The 24,231-nt window shown below is 48.5% G+C and overlaps 3 protein-coding genes across 3 annotated transcripts; all 3 read left to right on the top strand.

The window, feature by feature from the left end:
• Positions 1-10,225: 10,225 nt before the first annotated feature.
• Positions 10,226-12,190, top strand: LOC124707122 (60S ribosomal protein L18a-like protein). The gene is made up of 4 exons (XM_047238781.1): positions 10,226-10,562; positions 11,316-11,394; positions 11,488-11,605; positions 11,924-12,190. Exons 1-4 carry the CDS (start codon positions 10,286-10,288, stop codon positions 11,978-11,980), a joined length of 531 nt encoding a protein of 176 aa, XP_047094737.1. The 5' UTR covers positions 10,226-10,285; the 3' UTR covers positions 11,981-12,190.
• Positions 12,191-12,534: 344 nt separating this feature from the next.
• On the top strand, positions 12,535-15,579 carry LOC124707121 (60S ribosomal protein L18a-2). Its single transcript, XM_047238780.1, has 4 exons — positions 12,535-12,628; positions 12,726-12,841; positions 12,939-13,002; positions 15,050-15,579. Exons 1-4 carry the CDS (start codon positions 12,614-12,616, stop codon positions 15,389-15,391), a joined length of 537 nt encoding a protein of 178 aa, XP_047094736.1. The 5' UTR covers positions 12,535-12,613; the 3' UTR covers positions 15,392-15,579.
• Positions 15,580-20,070: 4,491 nt separating this feature from the next.
• On the top strand, positions 20,071-21,664 carry LOC124649792 (cytochrome b561 domain-containing protein At2g30890-like). Its single transcript, XM_047189362.1, has 4 exons — positions 20,071-20,274; positions 20,364-20,747; positions 20,872-21,182; positions 21,278-21,664. The coding sequence occupies exons 2-4, from the start codon at positions 20,604-20,606 to the stop codon at positions 21,597-21,599; spliced, it is 777 nt and encodes a 258-aa protein (XP_047045318.1). The 5' UTR covers positions 20,071-20,274; positions 20,364-20,603; the 3' UTR covers positions 21,600-21,664.
• The last annotated feature ends 2,567 nt before the right edge of the window (positions 21,665-24,231 follow it).

Here is a 24,231-nt window from a genome sequence, read left to right as displayed (position 1 = left end):
CGTCTCCCAAACGTTCATGCCAGCCGTTGAAATCTCGGTTGTGTCATCTGCGTGGACGACCTCTACTTCATCTCCATCCCACTGTATTAAACATTGGTGCATCGTGGATGGAATGCAACAGTTGGCGTGGATCCAATCTCTCCCTAGCAGGACAGCATAGGTGCTCTTGCTATCGACAATAAAGAACGTCGTAGGGATGGTTTTTCTTCCTACGGTCGGATCCACGTTCAGAACACCTTGTGATTCAGATGCTTGGCCGTTGAAATCGCTCAGTGTAACGTTGGTCTTGATCAGATCCGAGCTAGAGCGTCCCAACCGACGTAGCATGGAGTATGGCATAATGTTGACTGACGCTCCGGTGTCCACCAACATCTTGTTGACAGGCTGCCCATTGATATAACCTCGTAAGTACAGGGCCTTCAGGTGTCTGTAGCTCCTTTCTCGTGGCTTCTCAAAGATAACTGGCCGTGGGCCGCAGTCAAGTTGTGCCACGGGTGCTTCGTCTAATCCTGGAGCACAAAACTCCGCTGGAAGGATGAACACCATGTTTGTACCAGCCGATGTCTCATCATCGGCTTTCCTTTGTTTGGGGCGCCACTCTTTCTTTTGTGGTCGACCTTCTTCGTCCAGAGTTCGCTGAATTTTCGCGGCCAGATCAGGCCGCGCCTTTCTTAACGTGTGCAGGTATAACCTTTCGGCTTCCTCCAAACCACGTAGTCGCTGAACCCTACGCTTTTGGGAACGGCCGAGTCCATCGGGGCACCACCTTGGCCGGTGGTACTTATCTTCTTCTTCTTCATCGTCGTCTTCTAACTCCTCGAGATCTTCCACCCGAGAGGACTCGGCGTGCTTGTTCCGAGATGGGAGAGGCCCTAGACGTTTGAATACCGACACGTCTCCCGCACCCTTCTTCTTCTGTCTACATTCTCGGGCGTTGCCGATTGTAGGCAATCGGCTCATTCCTGAATCCCAGCAGTGTCTGAAGAAGGGAAAGTCCCAGTGCCTATCCACGTCGTCTTGCTCTCTTGACTTTTCCTTGGCGTGGCGCTCATATCTCTCCTCGTCGCGATCATGTCGACGATGTCTCCTGGCGTCCCTGCTAGCCAGACGATCTTTTTCGTCATCGTCATCGTATCGTCGGCGTTGGTCGTATTGACTCACGTATTTGTTGAGGAGGTGATCAGAGAGAGGTCGCTGATATCGCACATTCTTCACTTCTCCCTCTGTGATGTAGCGCTTGCCATCGTGTCGGAGCCGATCGCGTGGAACAGCTTCTTCTTTGTCCTTGTTATGAGAGCGGCTGCCCTCATCTCTGTCCTTACCAGAGTGGTGCCCAGGCCCTACCATGTTGATGCTGAACGAGAAACCTGGCTGGCACCTCCCAGGGTAAGTGCACTCCACCATGTTAACGGCGGGGAAAGGGTGTGTGTCGACTTTCATGGCGTACTCGGCTGAAAATTAGACGCCCTTGTTCTATCGCCATTTGGATCCGCCGACGCCACACCCTGCAGTCGTTGGTGGTATGGGTGAACGTGTTATGCCACTTGCGGTATGGCTTTCCGTTCAGCTCCTCGTGCCGTGGGGATTTTGTGGCCTTCGGGTACCTTTAGTCGCTTCTCCTTAAGTAAGAGGTCGAAAATTTGCTCAGCTTTGGTCACATCGAAGTCAAACCCTCTTGGAGGACCTTGTGGCTTAACCCATTTGCAGGACACGGGGCTTGGCCCCCGAGTCCATTCAGCCACTGCTACCTCTTGATCTCCCGCAGAACCTTCATCTTCATCTGCCTCAACCAGGACTACCGCACGCTTGAATTTATCCTGGTACAACTCTGGGTGGCGCTGTTCATATAATGACAGCTTCTGAACCATATGCGCCAGTGAAGGGTAGTCTGCTTGGGAAGCCATATCCTTGATTGGTGATGCGAGACCCACCACCGCCAACTCGAATGCTTCTTTTTCAGTCAAACGAGCCGAATAGCATCGGTTCCTAACGGTCCTGAAGCGCTGGATGTATTCTGACACTGTTTCTCCGCGCTTCTGTCGTACTTGTGCTAGATCGGCAATGCCAGCCTCGGAAGCCTCCGAGTGATACCGCATGTGGAACTGTTCTTCCAACCGCTTCCAAGTCCGGATTGAGTCCGGTGGCAGCGATGTGTACCACCCGAAAGCCGATCCCGTGAGGGGCCGTGCGAAGAACCTCACACGTAGTTCATCCGATGCTGAGATCGTGCCCAGCTGCGCCAAATATCGGCTCACATGCTCGATTGAACTCGGAGCCATCTAACCCACTAAACTTGGAGAATTCAGGGAGCCGATATTTGGGTGGTAGTGGGATCAAATCGTACTCGTTGGGGTACGGCTTGGAATAGCCGATTTCCCTCCTTTTCGGCACCATGCCGAACCGGTCTCTCAAGATTGTACCGATCTGATCCGCGGTGCTGGCTGCAGGAGTCGAGCCCCGAAGATTCGCCGGAGTGGCGTACTTAGCCGGCCACGCTTGCTTCTCAAGCTCCGAGCTAGCCGTAGGAGTTGAGCTTTGGAGGTTTGTTGGAGTGGCATACTTAGCTAGCCACGTCCGCTTCTCACGATCCGAGCCAGCTGCAGGAGTTGAGCTCGGAGGTTCGTCGGAGTGGCATGCTTAGCTAGCCACGTCCGCTTCTCAAGATCCGATCCGAAGCTCCTCCCCGCCGTTCCGAAGTCCCTCGCTGTTGCGGTCCGGTTCGTGAGCGCCCGATCATCGCGAGTCCGGCACGTATGTGCACGTGTACCCGTGAGGGATCTCCTTAGGCGCCTCATACAAGAACTGGTAATCACTAGGGTCACCACCGATCTTGTAGACGACGAATGTCGGTGATCTCGGCACTTCTGGTGCTGCCAACGCGAACGGCAGCGGCGGTCGGGACTGGAGTGGTATCTCTCCTTGGTGAGTCCCTAGAGGAGGTCCTGACGGAGAGTACTGATGCCTCATGATTTCCTGGATCACCCGAAGGGCGACACGCTCCAAAGTGTTCACCAGGCTCTCAGAATGGCGGTGCAGTGAATGAGCTACCATGAAGTTAATCTCCCGACGCGAGACCCGGTGCGTTCTTCCGAAGGGGTAGACAGGTCCACTCCATCGAGCGCGCCTTCGGTGAGAACCCTTTCCACCTAATGCCGTGTGAGCGGGTCCTCTGGAAAGAGCCGATGAGGTCGGCTTCGAGGGTAGCTTTGACCTCGTCATACTTCTTCTTGAGCTCCTCAGTCAGATCTTCGTACGTGACTGGAGTACCTTCCGCCATCTCAGATGTAGATGGCGATGCAGTTGATGTCGAAGACGGTCCCATCGAGCGTGCCAGAATGTGTTGCGGTCAGAAACCCACCGGCGAGCAACGACGGGCAACACAGTAGAGCCGGGAGGCTCCCAGAACTGCGGCTTGCCCTGGTCCCTCGAGCGACGGCCCGCAAAGCCTCGGCACGCACGTCCGATGCTGGTGCAAGGGCGTGCCACCCGACCTATACCCGGTCGTGAAGGTGATGGATTTTCTTCGCTTAGTTTCCTCGCATGGCATACACGTAAATTAAATACGAGCCTCGATCGGCTCTCGAGTTGTCCTGTGAATCGGCTCAAGGAGCCGATCCACCCATGATTCGTATGAGGTCTACGATCACATGGTGGTCCTGCTTGATCAATATAAAGCTAAAACGACCTACGACGATTTAGGGTTTCACCACATAATCGGAACATCCTACGCGTGACTGAGCCTGGCAGCCACGCACGGTGATAATAAACCAACCCTAGACAAGGCCTAAAAACCAACATGAAGTTGATCCCCGGAACATCTTATCTAGGTCTAACAAACTACACCCTACGTGCTACTGGATCCTTCAACCTGTTTGCAAGGCCTAACTATGCAGATATTAAACTAATCTTTGAAGAACAAGGAGCAATCATAACGGATCGGATCTACTAAACAAAGATCAAGCGAGGTGTCGCCCTTACACCTAAGATAGGTGTAAGGGCGGCTAGACGTCTAAGGGTTGCATGGACAAAAGCATGTGACACGATGAAGCAATGCTAACCCTAACACATCTATGATAACTACGTTGCTCGCCATCAACAAAGCTTCAGCACGAGCAACGCATGAACAACGAATAAACGTATATTGCCTAGATCGCAAGATGCGATCTAGGCAGCATGATACTTACCCGGAAGAAACCCTCGAAACAAGGGGTTGGCGATGCGCCTAGATTGGTTTGTGATGAACGTGATTGTTGTCTTTCTCAATAACCCTAGATACATATTTATAGTCCGTAGACTTTCTAACGTGGGAATAATCCCAACCGTGCACGAGCCAAATTCTATCTAACCGACACGTATCCTACTATATTTACAGATACACGGGCAAACTAGCCCAAACTTTGTATACAAGGCCGATTCATGTATATCTTCCGTGTATATTCTTCAAGCCCATCTTAATCGCGGCCCACCTCTGATCCGGTCAAATTCTGGTGATAACACCTATACTTGTGGGTCATCAAGAATGCGCTCACCAAACTCACCGAGTCACATGAGCAACTTAAAGCTTCTTATCTAAAAGAGCATGCCAACTTGGCTTCTCCTATTGCTATTAATGATGATGCTTGTGCTACTAACTCTACATCTTGTGAAGCATCTATATTAAAGGAGAATGTTAAGCTAAGGGCTCAACTTAAATTGCTAACTAGCAATTATGGGAAATTGGAAGAAAGTCATGGAAAGCTCTCTAGCTCTCATGATGAACTTCTAGTCTTCCATGAGAAGCTAAAGTTAGATCATGAGGCTATCATGTCAAAGATAACATCTTGTGAGCTTCATGTGGACACTAGCACTATTTCTCAAAATTCTATATTGTCATGTGCTAGTCCTATTAATTCATCCACTCATAGTAGTGCAAAATCTTGTGATGAATTATCTTCCATGCATTGTTACTCTAACAATAAAGTCTCTACTTCCTCTAGTATTTGTGTTGTTACTAACCATATAGAAGAAATCAAATAACTCAAGATTCAAGTCACTTCCTTGAAGAAAGACTTAAAAAAGGGTCACGAAGGGAAATACAAACTTGGTACTGACCATTTTTGCAGAAGTTATCCTAAAGACTAGGCATCTGATATATACATGGTCTTTTCTTCACCCTTCAGAAATGTGTGTGCTTTTGAACTTTGGGCGCAACTATTTCAAGATGGTTGCACGAGGTATGTTCAACCAGTTTGGTTGGCGGCTAAAAGAATATAAATACGAATGCGTAAGGGTGCAATCTATTTTCTATTGTTTTGATTGAGCTATGTATCCATCCTTAATTTTGCACTTTCTGTATACATACACTAATTCAGTACTTTACAATCAATCATATCACGCATCTTTATGCATACGAATTACTACTGAAACTGAGATTAAATCAGCAGGGAGATCAATGCAGCTAGCTAATTGCTATCTACTGTCATCCACACACACAAACACAACCATATAGTTAACTCTACAAATTGATCACCATCCCGGCCCTACACGATAGGCGGGAACAGGTAGTCCCAATACTCGCTACCAATCTCCTCCAACTCCATCACCCGATTTGCAGCTCCTACATCACCGCTCATCATCACGTATCGACCCTGCACTGTTGTCCCGTGATCTCTCCCCGAGCCGGCGAACGACACCATCTGCATGTCGGAGCTTCCAGCCGCCCCAGCGTCGACGGTTCTTGCATAATCGGTGGCGGCAGCACCGCTCATCCTCCTCCTCTTGCGGCGCGCGCGGCTGGTGGCCTGGTGGCCGTCTGAGCCGGCAGCCAGGAGTTGCTCGTCGCGCTCCAGGCGGCGCTGCACGGTCTCCAGCGGGAAGTTGAGGTGCGCGCGTGGCCCGCGCATGCGCAGCGCCGCCACGTCGTATGCCATGGCGGCCTCGTCCGCCGTGGCGAAGGTGCCCAGCCACACCCGCGCGCCCCTCCTTCGCGTGTCCCGGATCTCCGCCGCGAACTTGCCCCACGGCCGCCGCCGCACCCCTCTGTAGCTCCTGGACGACGGCGCCTTGCTGGTGGTGCTCTGCGCTTCACCTCCAGGCGAGGCCGGCACCAGCGGGGGCTGCTCGTCGTCGTGGGACGGCGCCGCGGCTAGGTTGAGGAGCTCGTCCCACTCGTCGGCTCCCATGGAGATCCACCTGCCCAGGCTGGGCAGCCGCCGAAGGATGTCCGCGCCGGCCTGATCACCCGACGATGTCGACAGCGCCGCAGTCGACGATGCTGGCGTCTGCGTGCACCCTGACGGCGTCTCCGCAATGATGGTCGCCCACACATTCTCCAGGATGTTGCTTGCGTCGCGCGGTGGCTGGTGCGACGACCCTGGTGCTCCGATCGCCATGACTCCCTTGATTGTGGAGCAGTAATCTTGAATTAATTCCTTTTGTGATCAAGGGAAGAAGAGAATTGTGTGCGGTGCACAGGGGCTTATATACGTCTGGACGATCGGCCGAGCTCGTGGTGTCATGGCTGACACGGCCGGGATGGCTGGCTGGTAGTTGGCGATTCCCGACGATGCAAGTCAGAGCGTGGCCGCACTGTGAAGCTAGCTCGAAGAAGCTTAGCTGGGATGCAATGCAGAACGAGTAAATTCAAACGGAATTCAGTCACCGCAGCCGCCGCGCCGCGCAAGATCTCTGCACGAATTCAGCGACGTTCCTACGTGCATGGTATCTTTTGCACGGGATATGCTTTCTTTTCCGCTACAGGGTTGACTAAACGCATGGATGCCATGTTATGCAAGGTCAGCTTCAGCTCACTCAGCTGCTGTTTTTCTGTGCCCACAGGTCTGACTCACAGTTGCATTATTTGTTCTAGCTAAAACCAATAACATATTTCCATAGCAAAAGAAACTAGTATCCTACACTTTGAGCTTATGTATACTGCTAGTCTCAGTTTATAAGTTTGATGCAATTCGGTGCGGTTGAGGTTACAACTGAATACCGCTGCTGTTACCTGGTCATCTGAACTCTGAAGAGAATTTGACTGCAAATATTATAGTGTTCCGTCAGTCATGTATTGTACATTTCTACTAAACTATTGTATTGCCATACAACATCCACATCGATTCTCCAAAACAACAAGCCCCCGGGCCTCGATTAATCAAGTACTGATTCTCTTCATTGCCAAGGAAACCTGCTAATGATTGGGTCATCAAGACATCAACTGATCAACAGAACCAACACAGCACGGAAAGAGGTTTGGTTTTCTTCCCTGAATCCCGCTGCTTGATGTGCTTCGCAAGCCATGCAATGTACAGCCACTTGTTTCCATCATTGTATTTGCGTTCACATCGATATACCTCTCTACGTAAGTCTTACTCTTATCTCTGAACGCGCTCGATCATGATTTGTACAAAATTATATAGTTCATCCTTGCCTCACAAGTCAAATGCCCTGACAAAATCACTCAACGTGAACATTGTTTTCTTCTTCTTCTTGCTCTTCTTCGTCTGGGACACATATGCATGGAAGACTGCCATCAAGTTGCATTGCTTCTCTTTGATTCTGTACCGTACAATACGTTTAGTTTATTTGTCTATCAGCTTGAGCGAGAAGTCAGTTTAGTTAGTTTCATTATGTTTAATCATGTTGAGTTGGAAGCACTTCGCTGAAGCTGTAAGCTTGAAGCTCTGAATTTGTGGAGGAAATCGCGTTCGATCCATCACACGTACGTTCATTGGTTCGGGGGCTTCTGCCTGAAAATTTCCACGCGATGGGATGCTTCCCGGTGCAGGAACTGACCATGATACGTGCGTGCACTGGTAAAATATACAGATTGCACGTTCGCAGGTGGCTTGGGGAGGGAGGTTGGAGCAGAAGAATGTTTGAGGTTTCTGTGTCTGGACGCACGACCCGCTCTGGATTAGAGGAGGAAAATTTGCGACGAATACTCAAGAACGGTGGAGACATGAGTGCAGTGTGCTCACTCTAAATTCAAATTCTTGTACCGATTTTTGTTTTGTGTTTTTTTACAAAGAACATATATTAATATCGCGAAGAAACTAATTACACTCATCTTCTGCAATAATGCATTGCCCTAGAGGTATTACGGATGCACACTATCCAAAAAATTACAATAAAGAAAAGTCCCACTAAAATGATCTATTCCTTTTAGTAACAGTTGACTAACACCACCAAGACAGCATCAGAAGTCCAGCTTCTCCAAAAACGACGCTTCAAAAGGGCATAGTGCACAAGCGTCGTCGTCGCTCGATCATGGATCGTAGTTTTTCACCTTGGAGAAAGTCCTCCTGACAAAACAGGGTCTTCAACAAAGTCATTGCTAGGCACAACCAATTAAAGCCAAACCTTGGATTTACAGCCTGAAATGTAAGAATTTGAATTTCTCTTGTGTTATCGCCCCCTCTTACGGTACCACTGCTGCAAGTCACGAATCGCCAAGTCAATTCCTCATCGCCACGAAGACTCGAACCACCACTACTAGACGCTTGATGCACACAACTATATAGTATTATGTGCCAAATGCAGAGATTGCACAAGATTCAAGAAATAAAATCGTGACCAATTCTTTTGAGAAGAAAAATATCGAACAACTTGATATAAATGGACCAAGATTCAACATATGGTGCTCGACATTATGCATGCTTTGTTGAGCATATTCTTCAACTTCTATGTAAAATGTGAAGCATGTTTGCTTTTGAAACGTGTGCTCATACCTACATAATGACCGTGTAAGTACCTCCATCAACCGTGAAACATTTGAAGAAAACAATCGTGAAACATTTGCAGAACTATGTGAGTATATGAAAACATAATGACATGCACACGCTAAATGTTAGGTAGAACATCAGCAAAGAGAGTCAGCGGAGCAAAAGAGACGGAGAAATACTAGAGTAGTGTGAACTATGTAGTGGAGGAGGTCTAGGAGGTGGAAAGGCAAACAAGGTTTGTCTAGTCTAGAGAAAACACGCGAATGTATTTCACATATGGTCGATATGAGGGAAACAATTACATGAATGAGAGCAAGAATATAGAGAAAATGAAAACAACCAATAACAAGCACAAATGCCTAAACAAGCTACAATTATCCGATGGCTTTTGAAGATTGCAACGGAAGACGGTACAAAGTCAAGTCAAGCTAGTGCCAATAGTGTTATGGCTCAAGCTTGTGGGCGCTCCTCCGCGACCACTCTTGAAGACTCTAACTCTTAACATAATACCTAGCCAATCATTGTGAAGCAAATTACATCCTTATCCCTTATTATGACATAATCTTCAGTGCTACCAATACTTATAGCATGCCAGTAATAGCTAAAGAAATAATGTCGATATGAGAAAGTTATTGGAATCAGAGTATTTGGTGAACAACCACCTCCACCCATATAGGTCAAAGCACTGCCCAAGCAGTGGCGGCACCATGGGTATTCACGTGTATTCATATGAATACCGAAGATTCGATCATGTCTCTCCGCTATACTTCTATGGTCCATCGAGCATGACCGAAAGCCCTACAGGCTATCATCTTGTACACAGAATAAAAGTAAAGCAAACCGCTAGTCCGTCCAAGCATATTCGCACCCCTGCCTTGCACTGCTCCCATATGTTTATTTTTTCCTTGATTCTAGGGCCCGCGACTTGGTCACTTGATGTGGGGCATCCCATAGGCACCAGATCCAGGCAGCAGCAACAACAACAACGCTCGACTCAGGAAAACCAAGAAGGGCCCTCAAAAAGAATGCAAACCAAGAAGGCTGCGTGGGAGAAAAAGGCTCGACAACGTGAATCTACCTCTCCACCCAATGCTCGACTAAAACACAATCCTAGCAATTCTTCATATATTGTGTTGAGAACAATTTTTTACAATGAATACCAACCCGCCGCCTTCTCCATCTCCCGATGTATTATAGACTTATAGTTCGAATGCCTTTTTTCTGTTACGAGAAACGTGATACATCTTTTATACTTACAATACTCTTTTTTGATAGCCAATTCTTTTATACTTCCTTGAAAGTAGTTATTACATCTTTTTATGGAAAAAGTGGAGCATTAGTGTATGTACATTTTTTTTAGCAGAATTAGTGTATCTACATAGACTCCATCTTTCCATGGTGCGGCAGCTATCGGGGGCCCATATCTTATCAGGCGCAACTACCACCGGCCCAAAAGGGACCCACTTGTTCTGCTCATCACTCTGCCTGCCTCTCTCTGTCACAGCCAGCTTCACACAATCACACACCTCCTCCGTCGGCACGGAACGTCGTCCAAGTCAAAGGTCAACCGATCGACGCTCACCATGGGAGGCGGCCAGGACGACCCGGAGGCCGGCGCCGGCGGCGGCGGCAAGACGATGGGCCACGCCTCCTCCGGCCCGCTCCCGACGTCGGAGCCGCCGCACCTGCGGGGCCAGGCCCCCGCCCAGTACCAGTACGGCACCTTCCACCCCCCGCCCGTCGGCTACCCCCAGCCCGCGCCGCCTCCCGGATTCGGCGGCGGCTACCACAACCAGCAGCAGCCCTACGCGCACGCCGAGCCGTACCACGCGCAGGGGTACCAAGCCGTGCCAGGTTCAGGTACCGTCCGTCTCTCACTAGAACTACCTTCCGTGCTTAGTTGTAGTTGGGAAATGGGGAATTCTTGCAATTCGAGGTTTTGGTGATCCGTAGAGCAGTTACGCTCTCCTCGGAGATTCCATCCGTGTCGCGTGGATGCAGAATCTCACGGTTGTCTCTGAATGACCGGAAAGTGTCTGATCCTAACTTGCGTGCGTGATCCTAATTCTAAGTTTATAACACTCACCTTTTTTCTCATCGGATAGAAAATCATAGAGTGCTCAAATTTATACTCTGGTGAATGGACGCTAGGTGTAGGCGAATCAAATTCAGCACCTCGCCACATGGACTCTGAGCTAAAAAGGGATAACTGATGTTTAAACTGAAGCTACAAATTGGTACATGCTGTGTAGTCCTCTAGGTACTGCTAACTTTTGGTAATTTTGGTTAGTACTTGTAGCAGCAGTTGAGGTGTGGATCGTTACTTCGAAGCACATTTTGGGTGGTTGCAAATACATATAATTCAACAAAGTCGATAGCTGAATTCACTAGCCCGAAGACAATATTTCAAAGCCTATTGCTATTCATCTGTCGGTTACCTTATACCTCTAGAAGCAAACCTAGATATATAACTTCAAATCCTATTTGCATTGATTACCCTGGGGAAAAGGAAAACAAGTATGTTCTTAAGACTCACAAAATAACAAACAAATGGACCCAAGGCTGAAAAATAGACATCCATGCCGTATGACCATCCTCTTTCTGCTGTCTCAGGTTATGGGCCTGTTGCTGAAGGAAGACCCGTGAGAATGCATCGCCTTCCGTGCTGTGGACTCGGCATGGGCTGGCTTCTGTGAGTGCCTCTGTACACTTGCTATTTTACCTTACTTTCTAGTAAAATTAAACCAGCCTACTCACGAAGTTCCATTATCTTGCTGAAACAAAGGTTCATTGCCGGGTTCTTCCTTGCTGCCATTCCATGGTACGTTGGGGCTTTTATTCTCATATGTGTCCGGGTGCATGACCACAGAGAGAAACCAGGATATGTAGCCTGCACTATCGCTGTAAGTTACATTTCCGATACAGTTACACAATACGATACTATGCCGCTGTACTATTTTGATTTCACTTACTATACGGAAGAAGTTATGTCGGGTCGACCAGTACGTTAACTAAAAAAAAACAGCTGAAAGGCATATGCTCAGATGCTGCTTGGAATCTGCAAACACTCTTTCAATAAAGTAGATGTTAACTGTACAAGTTTAGCATTGCAAGTACTAGCACAGAAACTTTTAGAATAGCAAATTACGAGCTAAATGAATTCCTTTTTCTTCTAATACTTGACTAACTTTGCGCTGATATATTCTTTATCGTTCAAACAGGCTGTAATTGCGGCAATTGTTATGCTCCTTGGATTAGCGAAACACGAAGATTGGTGAATTGCCAACCAGGTCTTGGCATTGGCAGCTGTTACCGTAAAATTATCTTTGTCAGTTCCCAGTTACTTAGCTGGTTGTGTTTCATGTATGAGTATCATGTATACGTATCTGTACATTAAAGAGTGGAGCTGCATGGATTATGGGATGTCCTCTTGTATCTATGTTGGGTATTTCTACTTTGTAATAAAAGAATCCTACGTTTCAAGTTCAGCACTTACGTATGGGATCGAGTTCACAATAGTTCCTATAGTTGTTTACCCAAATTTCATCTTTTGTGTGCCTCGTTTAACCAAATTTCATGGGACATTATATTCTTAAAAAGGAAACGAGGGTAAACAAGTTCTATAAGCAACTGACAAACGCTAGCTAATTAGGAAAAACATGACCAACAGAAACTAACTATTAACACACGCAGATAATAACAGCCCATTTATACATGAGAGAATGCCTAATTGGGCCGGCCCACCGGATGCCAACGAATGAGAGTGGTAATAAAGCCCATAAAGCACGGCCCGTTAGGGTTCCTCGTCCGCCAAAGATAAATAGACCTCTGCTTCCGGCTCCTCCCCCGTCGCCGCCATCTCGTCCTTAGGTTTAGGTCTCCTCCGCCGCCGGTCTCCAGAGCTCGCCAAAATGGTCGCCCACAGGGTAAGCTTCTCCCCGGCGCCGCCGCCGCCGCCTTCCTGTTACCGCGCCTTCGATGTTTGACGGTGTGTCTGATCTCTGTGTTTGTTCATGCGCGCAGTTCCACCAGTACCAGGTGGTGGGTCGCGCGCTGCCGACCCCCGGCGATGAGCAGCCCAAGATCTATCGCATGAAGCTCTGGGCCACCAACGAGGTCCGCGCCAAGTCCAAGTTCTGGTCAGTCTCCCTCCCGAACCGCAGTGACAGAGCCATGAATCTTCGTTTTGTGCCGTTTTGATCTGTGGTCTCATGGAGCTTGTGTGTTTGCACCCAGGTACTTCCTGAGGAAGCTCAAGAAGGTGAAGAAGGCCAATGGACAGATGCTCGCCATCAACGAGGTATTACCCAGATACCATAATCCGTGAATGAAACTTTACACTGTTGGCTCGGACTAGATGTCGTGCTAGTGCAATAGATCAGATTTTTACTCTGGGAAGATGTTTGGTGTGCTGGATTGCTGTGTAGCGTTTGGCAGTCTGTGCTTTGCTGTTTAGGTTCTCTCGGCCTCATCTGTATGTGTAAGTTTATGGTGAAATAGGATATTTTGTGGATTTGATTACATATGTTGGTATCAGCCTCATTTGGTGCCAATGTAAGTTGAGTTTATAAATATACTGACAGAGTAGCTTCTACATATGCATGTAAATCAGAGGAGAGTACATTACAACATAAGAGCTGTTAGCCATCTTTTAGGATTAGTTGGTAATGTTGAAGTTCCACCCCCAGTTTTAGAACTGTTAGCTCTGTATGCACATTGATTTTCATTGCACAAGAAAATATCAATCTATTCCTGTTCCCTGTCATGCCAATTCTTCCCTGTCATTCGAGCTGTCCCAGCCATCTTCTCAGCAGTATGTACCCGTCATGAACTGATGTCCGTGACAGCTTGGCATCAAAGCTTACGGGATCATTCGCACTTGACACCATTGGGCTATCTTATTTGTGGGATATCTTAGTGGCCAGATGCTGGGCCACGACAAGTACAATGTTAAAAGTGCAATGACATCGTAAGCTCTGATACCAACTGTAACGCTCATACATTTCATGATGTGTATGTACAGTCATGAATATCACTGGGTCAGCTTGGCTGGTAGGGAGGCTAGATTGAACTGGCTGAGAATAGATTTGTAAATGTTCTTGTCAATAAAAATAGATGTGCCTAGCTTCTATAGAGCTGGTCTGGTCATGACATCAAATCAAACATATAGTTAGCAAGATCACTTGGTGTGTTCTGTGTTATTGCTGAGATAGGGTACTTGGTGGATCCATAGTAGATCATGTACATTGGTATCAGCCCCATTGGGTGCCCATACAAGTGGAGCTGAAACAGCAAGGGGACATTCTACTATGGCCAACTGTACCATTTTCATTAAAGAACTAACATAGTAACTTCTATATCTGTTAGCCACCTCTTTAGTTTTAGTTTGTAATGTTTGAAGTTCCACTTCCAGTCTTAAAGAGTCGTTAGCTCTGTATGCACATCTATTTTCATTAAGCAAGGAAGATGACAATCCATTCCTGGTTCTCTGTCATGCCAATATTTCATATATGATATATCCCTTCCTTCTCATTCGAGTTGTCCCAGTCATCTTTGCAGCAGTATGTACCTGTCCTGAACTGATGTTTCTGACAACTTGGTATCAAAGCTGATGATGTCTGTTGCACTTGATATCTTTGGGATATCTTTTTTGTTGAGTTCATAATGATCAGATGCAGGCCCACCTAAAGTAACACAGAGTCAAGTGCAACAGCATTGTGAGCTCTGATACCATTTGTTGGGACCATACAGTTCAAGATATGTATGTACGGTCATGAAGATCACTGGGTCAGTTTGGATGGTAGGGAGGCTAGGTTTAGAGTTGGCTGAGAACAGATTGGTACATGCTCTTGTTGAATAAAATTAGATACGTGTATCTTATAAAGCTGGTCACGACATCAATGCAAACTGACAGATAGTAGTATCCTATGTTCTTTAACTTCTTGTCCATAATTACTGTGACTTGCATGGTCTGCACCCTTGAGAAAGCCTTTATGTTCTTGTTTAGGCACTATGTTGTTATTTTTGTTTGTTTAGACTAGAATTTTAGAGTCACCAACTGTTTACCGCTATTAGTTGCTACTATTGTTCAAAAATTCATCAGCAACAATTTTATTTAATTAATTAATGTGGCTCTGTTCTATAGAATGCTGCCTAGCATGACTATTTCTCTTGAAGAAAATGCCAACTAATCCTATTTGTTTGCCATTTACGGCGATTGGTTGCTTAGAAGTGATTAAACTGGTTATTCTGTGCTTGTTAGGTGTTGCTTTCTCAGTAATTATCAGTGCTGTATAGTGTATACCATTCCCCTGTTTTCTAACAAGTATGCTGTACATCTTTCTCAGATCTTTGAGAAGAACCCGACCACCATAAAGAACTTCGGCATCTGGCTGCGCTACCAGAGCAGGACCGGTTACCACAACATGTACAAGGAGTACCGTGACACGACCCTGAATGGTGCCGTGGACCAGATGTACACGGAGATGGCTTCCCGCCACCGCGTGCGTTCCCCCTGCATCCAGATCATCAAGACGGCGACAGTCGACTTCAAGCTGTGCAAGAGGGAGAACACCAAGCAGTTCCACAACTCCAAGATCAAGTTCCCGCTGGTCTTCCAGAAGGTGAGGCCCCCCACCAGGAAGCTCAAGACTACCTACAAGGCGACGAGGCCCAACCTGTTCATGTGATTGGTTGCAGAAGTCTCACACCTGCTGTTCTGTGTTCCTAGATTATAAGTGTTTAAGATTGTTGTCTTCGAAAGTTTTGGTGCGCTGTGGTTTATGCACTTTGATGTTTTCAGTTGCTGCTGTGGATGATGCTTTGCAACTCTTGACTTTATTCGGTATTAGTAATGAGCAGATCTATTGTTGCTTCAGTATGGCTCTAGTGGTGTGAACGTTTGCAATTATACGTTTACTTTCTCTCAAAAACTCTTGCCTAGCTCCACCACAGGGAAGTAAGGCATCGACAGACAGACTAGACAAATTATGGTGAGTATGACCAGTTTACACTTAAAACCATCGCTGAACTGATGGGACGCTGTACAAGCTGTTGACCTAGCGGTCGTGCCAGAGTAGCTGCTATCGCCCGAACCAACTATGCACTTGGTGGAGGAAGAGTCCTCCAGTGTCTGGTGCGTTCATCCATCGGTCCGCAAGGCGTCAATAAGCGCAAGTATGTAGGTTGGGAGTACCCAAAGCAACCAAGAGATTTTGGTCTGTATACTTGTTTCCATTTGGTTTGGTTTATGTCTGCTTTCAAAGGCAGATTCTGGTGGTAAGTTGCTCGATTTGGCTCTATGCCGATCGACGGGTGATTGCTAGCGAATGGTGGTTGTTTTTTGGTTTATATCAGATCAACGTGCATGATTACGCTTCAGGTAGCTGTCTTGCTCCGGATTCCGGACCCTGTCACCTACTCCCATACTACGATCTCCGCAGAAAATCTCTTTGTTTAGACAAGGCCAAAGTTGCTACCCTAACATAGCTCCAAAACTCATCACAGGAGGAGACAGACAGGTGTGGTATTCCTGCAGTGAAATGATCGTTCATCATTTCTCCAATGTTTTGACCATGGCACAATGCCGTCCAGTTGTCTTCACATAACGTTCGACCCTAGTTATATAATGTTGTGTTTGGTTTTGTTATTTAGTCTAGTGAAGAGTTGCCTTCACCCAGTATCAGCGACGTCCAAACTAACATTTGCAGAACCATTTCAGAAAAAAAGAGCTATATGTATCTTAATTTTTCCATCACCGCTCTTGTCATAGCAGGGGAAGCAGATGATGGTGGCATGGACAATTGCAAGGCTGCCGCCCCAATCCACGCTTTTCCCATGTCTCTTGATTCGTGTGGACTTATTGAGCATGCTGGCCCATGACCTAATAAGTGCACTCGACGAAAAACAATGCAACTCATTGCCTCTCACCTTTGCCTCTCCTTTCTGAAAATTTCCTCTCCGGTGCTGAAGCCCCGAACCATGGCTGGCATCACCACATCGCATGTGACCGCGGCAGGTTACGTGCACCGGTGCTCGCTGGATTCTTCGCAGCCTAAAACTAGCTAAAGGTTTGCTTTGGGAGAGGAATGATTTGTTTCTCCTTTGGCTCGAGAAAAGGCTAAAAAGAAGGTCCAGATGGTCGGTTGTTCATTCATTACCCATTATTACCAAAAGATATATGATCATCATAGTCCCTTAGCTAGTTAATTAATTTGCTCGTACTGTCATACAGTTTGAGAAACCTATGAAGTGCTGCTGTTGTATCTGGAGTCCAAAACCACCCATCATTTGGGCATAAGTGGATTTGATACCCTTATCAGGACAAGCACACGTACCAGCGTATCACGGTTCACGGCAAACTTGTATATTATTCCTCAAGGCTACGGCGAGAATTAGTGGCAAACAGCCGGACAGCAAGAGGCGATAGACAGGATAGCGTCAGAGTGAGATGTAATCATGGATGCTGATCGAGCTCGTCGCTTTCCCGCTTGTTAGTACAGGAAATTCTCTATATCTTGACCTAAGCAGGACCCATTTAGGTTTGTCTGTCGTTGACATGGACTCCCTAACAGATCATCCCATTAGCAACAACTCCTGCTACGAACCTTTGTTTGACAACCATGCAAATCTCTCATGCAGCTTCGTCGATCAGCTTCCTTTGCTCCACCCTGAGCTTTATGCTTTAACTAATCTCCATGCAAAATCGATCACATCATCTGCCTAAAAGTGATCTACGATGGCTCCTCCTGATCAGACATACAAGGATCTTGCATGGGGATTGACATGGATGTAGAGAGGTAGCTAGGTACGTAGCAGACATGGAGTTGTTGGGAGACCGTGAGGACGCAGAGAGGCCGGACCTAGAACTCACTAGCTACCGTTGATTTGCGGCGTCGATGGTGGCGGTGTCTGCATCATTAGCCCGCTGTTTAAGCAACCTGAACCGGAACCGCTCAACTGCTAAGATCTGGAATCGTTCATGGGGTCTCGAATCACAGTGTACTAACTGTGATCAATCGACACGCAGGGCTACTAGCTGCACGTTTTTTTGGCAAGTTCGATGTACCCATGTGTGTGGATGGTGTCATGAAGCAATAGTGTGACGTTTCTTCAGAAAAAGAAAAGAGATAAAAGCAAATGCCATGACCCAAAGCAGCAAATGCTACTGTTGAACAACTCCCTAACTTTCAAAATGCTTTCTTCAAAAAAAAAAAAGGGTAGGCTCTGATACGACATCGAATAATATCTTGCTGGGGAAATTTGATTTTTTTGCTCCGACTTAGTGTGCACTTGATGTTTTGTGGTTCTGCCTTGTATGGTAATGAATTGAAGGGTACCTCTGGCCATCCTTTTTTATTACTACCTTAGACGCATTATAGTTGTAGATACATCCGTGTCTAGAAAAAGTTGAGACCCTTATTTTTAGACGGAGGAGTATTTCATATTTTGCACTCTTACTTTTAGGCACATCATGTGATCGATTTGTTATTTTATTTTTTTGATAAAGGAAATATATTAATATCCTCTGCAACAACGTAACATCCTAATGTTAGCACATATGCACACAATCAAAAATGAAAAGAAAAAAACTAAGAAAAGAAAAAGTCCCGCTATGGTATTCGAGCACTAGCAGCAACAAAAGAACCACCAGCAGAACAACTCCTGAACCAGTCTCTCCAAAAGCGGCGTCTCCAAGAAGTGAACAGTGCACAAGTACCGTCGTCGTCCGATCAAAAGATCTTAGGTTTTCATGTTAAAGATATTTCTCACTCTCAAAACAATGCCTTCAACAAGGTCATTGGCAGGCACAACCAATTAAGGCCAGACCTTGGATTTTCACCTGAGAAGTAAGACTCTGAATTTTACCTGCGCTGCCGCAGAGATCGCCGGTTTCCATGCCTCCCCAACTTGCCGTCAGGACTCGGTGATAGATCATCAGACCCACCACACCATCCTCAGGCCGACCATCTCCGGCGAACAAGAGGGCCGCCTCCACCATCATACCCGGGTTGCTGCCCCAGGCATCCTCATGCCGTGGGAGAAGCCTAGGAGCACCATATCGCTTCGTCAGGAGGCGGGGAGATGCAGCAGGTGCTACGACACAGATCGAAAACCTAGCCGCCGTCTACTGCTGGCCACCGCCGGCGTGTCGTCGCTTGAGAAAGGGGGAGCGGCCTGTACGAGACCTACGTCGCATATCAAGTCGCCACCGTCCACCCACCCTCCGCCGCTAGCATCGAGGAAGGTCCTGGCCACCGCTACCCAACGCAGCAGGAGGAGATCAGGCGGTGACACCGGCAGCGGCGAGAGGAGGGGTGCGGGAGGGTGGGCTAGATTTTTTTATTTCATATTTTGCACTCTTACAAACCGGGACCACACAATGGCCAGAGTATCCTTGTTCCATCGACGCATTTTATTTCTCTTGCCAGCCCTTGTGTGCTATCTTCCTGCAGATCCACCACAAAAGCCATATGTGTATGAATGGTGCCATGAATCAATGCCATGGCGTCTCTTCAGAAAAAAAAGGGAAAGAAATTAAAGTGAAAAATGCCATGACCCAAAGCGGAAGATAGATGACTTTGCTATATGTTGTGCTGGTCTTGATCGAAGGACATGTGCACTTTGCCTGCAAACCTGTACTGCTGAACAACACCCTACTTTCGCAACTGCTTTCTGCAAAAGAGAAATTCCTAGCAAGACGCTGAAACAACATCGAACAATATCTTGCTACCGTCAAGGCTTTGCGGCGTCGATGGAGGCATCATTAGTCCGCTGTTTAAGCAATCCGAACCAAACCACAACCGAGATCTCGAATCCCGTTACGACGACATCGATCACATTGTTACCAACTGTGAATCTGTGATCAAGCAACAGGCAGGGCTACTAACAACACGTTTTTCTGTCAAGTTTTTTTTGAACAAATTCTGTCAAGTTGATGTGCAGCGTAAACGTGTATGGATGGTTGTCACGGAGCAATACCATGACGTCTCCTCCACAAGAAGAACATTAAAAAAGGGATAACATGGACCAAACAAAGCAGAGATACCTTGATCTAGAAGGACTAGTGCACTTTGCCTACAGACTTAAGTGCACAGTTGAACCTCACAATTTGCTTTTTGCCAAAAAAGAAAAAAGGAAAAAAAAGAAAATGGTAGCTAGATGCTGATACAACATCCAACAATATCCTGCTTGCTGTTTGGGACCTTGGGTGCTTCCTGCTGCTCCACCACAAAAGCCATCCTTTCACACCACCATGATACACACAGAGCTGTAAAAGCCAAATGTGCTCAAAAGCGCCCGTCCCTCACCATATCCCATAGTCCATTCCATTCCCCAACAAAAGTCCACTATGCTACTAGGCAGCTCCTAGCTACACTACATAGTTGCTAAGCAGCTTCTGATTCCCAAATCATTCCATCCATCCAAAGGAGATAGCTAGCATAGACAGGCATAGGACAACTCCGTCAAGTTATCCTCGTAGACCAACTAAATCTTACATTCCTGAAAGATTGCTCGGCAGATTCTTGCATTCAGCTGCAAGTCATCCGGGAAGAAGAACATCGGTCGGAGGGTTAGCGGCTTGAGCAGGCATTGGTTTCTGCTCATTGTTTAGTGCAGTCAGGTCTCTTTTTTACTCTTGTTCGAATGCTGGTATTTAAGGTGAGGGAGAGCTCGCAAGGAAGGAATGGCTTGGAGTGCATTGTAGCATGAGGTGGCAGTGAGGGAGATTAGAGGGTAGAAGCTTTCCCTGTTCATCTTCTTCCCCTTCTACCACTGTTGGCGTAAGTACCTTAGGTGTGTGTCGATCGATCGATCTTGTTCAGCTTGGGTGCTTGCTCCTTTCGATCTTGGTGGTGCTGTTCTCGCTGAGAAGAGACGGGATTTGATCGGCAAGCATCAATGTTGCTGCTTGGAAGACGGAGACTGTTGTTCCCTGTACTGTCAGGATGTGTCCTGATTCTCTTGCTTGTAAACCCAGCCCTGGGTGCTTCAGATAGCCTGGAGGATTTGAATTTAAGCTACAGGACTGCTCAGCCTTTGGAGGTAAATTTCAGAGCTCATTTCGATTTTCACTACTGCATTTATCTCTACAAGGGTCATCTGAATGTCTGAATATCACTCACTGCCTGACAACAACACTTGTTTTGGTTGAACTGTTGTGCTGCAGCTGACGCCCAAGCTGTCGCTCCAACTGAAGCTGCACGCCTTCCTGCTGTGGTCGTCCGTCGGCTTCCTGATGCCGGTCGGGGTGCTGCTGATCAGGGTCTCGAGCAACGTCAGAAGCGCCAAGTCCGTCAGGGTCCTCTTCTACTGCCACGTCGCTGCGCAGATCGCCGCCGTGGTGCTGGCCACCGCCGGCGCGGTTCTGTCGGTGAAGAACTTCGAGAACGCGTTCAACAACACCCACCAGAGGATCGGGCTGGCCCTCTACGGCCTTATCTGGCTCCAGCCAGTCATCGGCTTCATCAGACCCGACAGGTTTAGCCTGAGCTCCATCAAGATTTTACATTTCTTCTGCATCTTCTTGTGTACTGTTCAGTGAAGCTTATCATCTGAACAATTTGTTTGATCAGGGGCGTGAAGGCGAGGAGCGTGTGGTACCTGGCGCACTGGCTCCTGGGCATCGTGGTGTGCGTGGTGGGGGTGGCCAACGTGTACATCGGCCTCCACACGTACCGGGAGAGGACCGGGAGGAGCGTCGGGCTCTGGACGGTGCTGCTCACCGTCGAGGTGTCGGCGGTGGCGCTCGCCTACCTCCTCCAGGACAGGTGGAACCACGTCGTGCGGCTGCGGCAAGAAGAAACCGCCGCCGTCGGAGACGGGCGGTCCGAGACGACGACGGAGGAGCCGGCGTACCCGGCCAACGATCACAAGGAGGTGGCCGTGATGCCGTAGAACGCCGATGGGAGCGGACTGTTCATGCTCGGTGACCGTTCCTGGATTATTGCATTTTCAATCGCTAATCGAATGGGCGTACGGCTCGCCGGCAGTAGATAGATGTACATATACACGTACTGTTGCGGTTTGCCCGGCCGGTGATTGCATGATTAAGACGAGATTTATTGCTGGTTGCGTGTCTAAAGAAGTCCACATACCCCCCCTCAGGTTTCAGTGTTGGGATGTTTAACCCCCCCAGGTTTCAGCTAGGCCACTTAACCCCCTTAGGTATCAAATACCGGGTAAATTACCCCCTCAGCCATTTGATGGCTATTTTAAGCTGATCTGGATAGCGGTTTTGCCACGTAGATCAAAAGAAAAAAAGATGGGAGAAAAGTCCAGTCCAGCGCTCGTGGCTCTCCTCCCTGCATCCGAGGTCAGCGCCCACCACCGACCCGCTGCTGCGCCGGCGTTGGTGCGCCGCCGCCCACACCATCCTGCTGCTGCACAACCATTGTTTCGCCTCCGCGCACACCATCCCGCCGATGCGCTGCCGTTGTTGCGCCAGAGTACGAGGTCTCGATTGATAGCGACTCGCTGGACGGAGGCTCACGCGCGGCCGCCCTTGCCGCCGGCAATGGAACCGCGTTGGCGGTCTTGGCGATTTGATAGCGGCCGCCCCAGATTTGCATCCCCAAATCAACCCGTCCTCGAGTCCGTGCTCACCGATTCCGTCCGTCCTCGGGTGCTCCTCGACAGAAATAGGAAAAAGGGGGAGGGGAACGAACTTCGACTGGTTCGAGGACCTCCCTCGAATCGCTGAGCATCGGAGCGGACGGGAGCGGCGGCGGGATCGGCTGGGATCGACCAGTTCCAACGCACTATTCCACGTGGACCAATACCACTCCCGAAAACTGCTAAACCAGTCTCAAACAGCCTAGAGGGGGTAATTTACCTGGTAATTGATATCTGAGGGGGTCATATGCTCCACTTAAAACCTGGGGGGTTAAACGTCCCAACCCTGAAACCTGAGGGGGGTATGTGGACTTCTTTCGTTGCGTGTCCTGCACTAACAGTTCCTGGTTGCTGAGGGGATGCCGAATTTGCAGGCTTGACAAGGCTCTGCAGACTAGGCAAATCGCGTAGAATGCATTTTACAGGCAAGCCAAACGACTTTTAGTCTACTGGGATATATACACAGCCACGCGAGCTCGGCATGGGGAAGGAAGACGCGACGCGGCCCGCCGTCGACGAACCGCCCCGGCGAGGTGAAAAATCCGTCGCGGCCACATTTTGGTGCCTGCTATAGATCAGTGTTTCGGCAGCAATGCTACACATACTGGCTGAAAACTAGGCACTAAAGTTACGGGATTAGGTGGAATCAGCCGATTGGTACAAAAATTAAGGAGAAGGTGGGCCACGTCTTTTTTCTTTGCCCCAAATTAAGCCATTTTTCGATAAAGGTAATATATTAATATTAGAAGATACCAATTACACCTAGCCCTGAAACAAAAGTCCTGCTACCAGTAATACATTCACCACCAGAACAACACTTGAAATACAGACTCTCCAAAAGCGAAGCCTCCAAGAAGAGAACAATGCACCAGCGTCGTCGTCGCCCGATCAAAGATCTTAGGTTTTCACCCTGTAGATAGTCCCCGCTCTCAAAACAATGCCTCCAACAAAGTCATTGCTAGGCGCAACCAGTTAAGGCTAGACCTTGCGTTTCCACCCTGAAAGGTAGGATTCTGAACTTCACCTGTGCTGCCGCCCCCACTAGCCCCACTAACATACCACTACTGCAAAGCCCGAACACCAAACAAGCCCCTCAACATCACGAAGACTTGAACCTCCTTAGCTAGTCCTCCAATTCGACCTTCATGATATTCTCTTCTTGTGAATTCACCATGGACCAAGTCACTTGTTGTCTACACATAACAGAGCTTTGTGCCGCTCCCTTCAGAACCAAACGGTCGGAATAAAAACATGGGTGCGCGCGACCGAATTCCACCCGATCCAGCAAATTTCAGGCAAAACATGCACTGTTCCATTCACCGGTGGAGCCTTCTGAAACTAATCACTCCGGCTAGATGAAGAAGGACCGGTATCCAGAAGATCTTCTTCTTGGCGCGTGAGAAACCCTAGGACCGCCGCCTTTGTGCAGGCCGAGCCCCCACGGAAACGGCCATCCTCACCGCCCGAAGATCCGGCAGGACAAATGGCTACACCGCCGCTCCCGACAGCCGCGAAACCGTAGTCCAACATGGGCCCAGATCAGGACCTGGCCGCACTATCGCGAGATGCAACCGTGGCCACCGCCGGTAGCAACCGCCGAGGGCCGCCGCTGCCGTAGCACAGCCTCCGCATCCCTCCACCAGCCGATCCACCACCCTGCACCCCTCCGTGCCGCCACAGGACAACGTGCCTAGGTGGGGGGCCTAGACCTGCGGCGAGCCATCACCATCCGGCGAGTAGCCACCGCCGCCAGGCCGGGGACACCGTCCCAACCTCCGCCCACGACAAAGACGTCGATGCCGTCCCAGCCGCACCAACGAATCGCCGCCGCTCCTCCATCCCAGCACCTTCGGTTCCAGAGGCCGCCGCCACCGCGGTAGACGCCGGCGGAAGCGGCGGGAGGGACTCCGCTCGA

This window comes from Lolium rigidum, chromosome 4 (assembly GCF_022539505.1).
Source record: "Lolium rigidum isolate FL_2022 chromosome 4, APGP_CSIRO_Lrig_0.1, whole genome shotgun sequence".
Lineage (NCBI taxonomy): Eukaryota > Viridiplantae > Streptophyta > Magnoliopsida > Poales > Poaceae > Lolium > Lolium rigidum.
This window is presented reverse-complemented; position numbering and strand designations above follow the sequence as displayed.

What these genes read in the sequence shown, in the direction of transcription:
- LOC124707122 (XM_047238781.1), top strand. Translation starts at nt 10,286, where the DNA reads ATGGGAGGCGGCCAGGACGACCCGGAGGCCGGCGCCGGCGGCGGCGGC. An exon ending in CTCGGCATGGGCTGGCTTCT is followed by an intron (nt 11,395 to 11,487) that starts GTGAGTGCCTCT and finishes GCTGAAACAAAG; the next exon opens with GTTCATTGCCGGGTTCTTCC. An exon ending in ATGTAGCCTGCACTATCGCT is followed by an intron (nt 11,606 to 11,923) that starts GTAAGTTACATT and finishes TCGTTCAAACAG; the next exon opens with GCTGTAATTGCGGCAATTGT.
- LOC124707121 (XM_047238780.1), top strand. An exon ending in CGCGCCAAGTCCAAGTTCTG is followed by an intron (nt 12,842 to 12,938) that starts GTCAGTCTCCCT and finishes GTTTGCACCCAG; the next exon opens with GTACTTCCTGAGGAAGCTCA. An exon ending in AGATGCTCGCCATCAACGAG is followed by an intron (nt 13,003 to 15,049) that starts GTATTACCCAGA and finishes CATCTTTCTCAG; the next exon opens with ATCTTTGAGAAGAACCCGAC.
- LOC124649792 (XM_047189362.1), top strand. Translation starts at nt 20,604, where the DNA reads ATGTTGCTGCTTGGAAGACGGAGACTGTTGTTCCCTGTACTGTCAGGA. An exon ending in GGACTGCTCAGCCTTTGGAG is followed by an intron (nt 20,748 to 20,871) that starts GTAAATTTCAGA and finishes GTTGTGCTGCAG; the next exon opens with CTGACGCCCAAGCTGTCGCT. An exon ending in GGCTTCATCAGACCCGACAG is followed by an intron (nt 21,183 to 21,277) that starts GTTTAGCCTGAG and finishes TTGTTTGATCAG; the next exon opens with GGGCGTGAAGGCGAGGAGCG.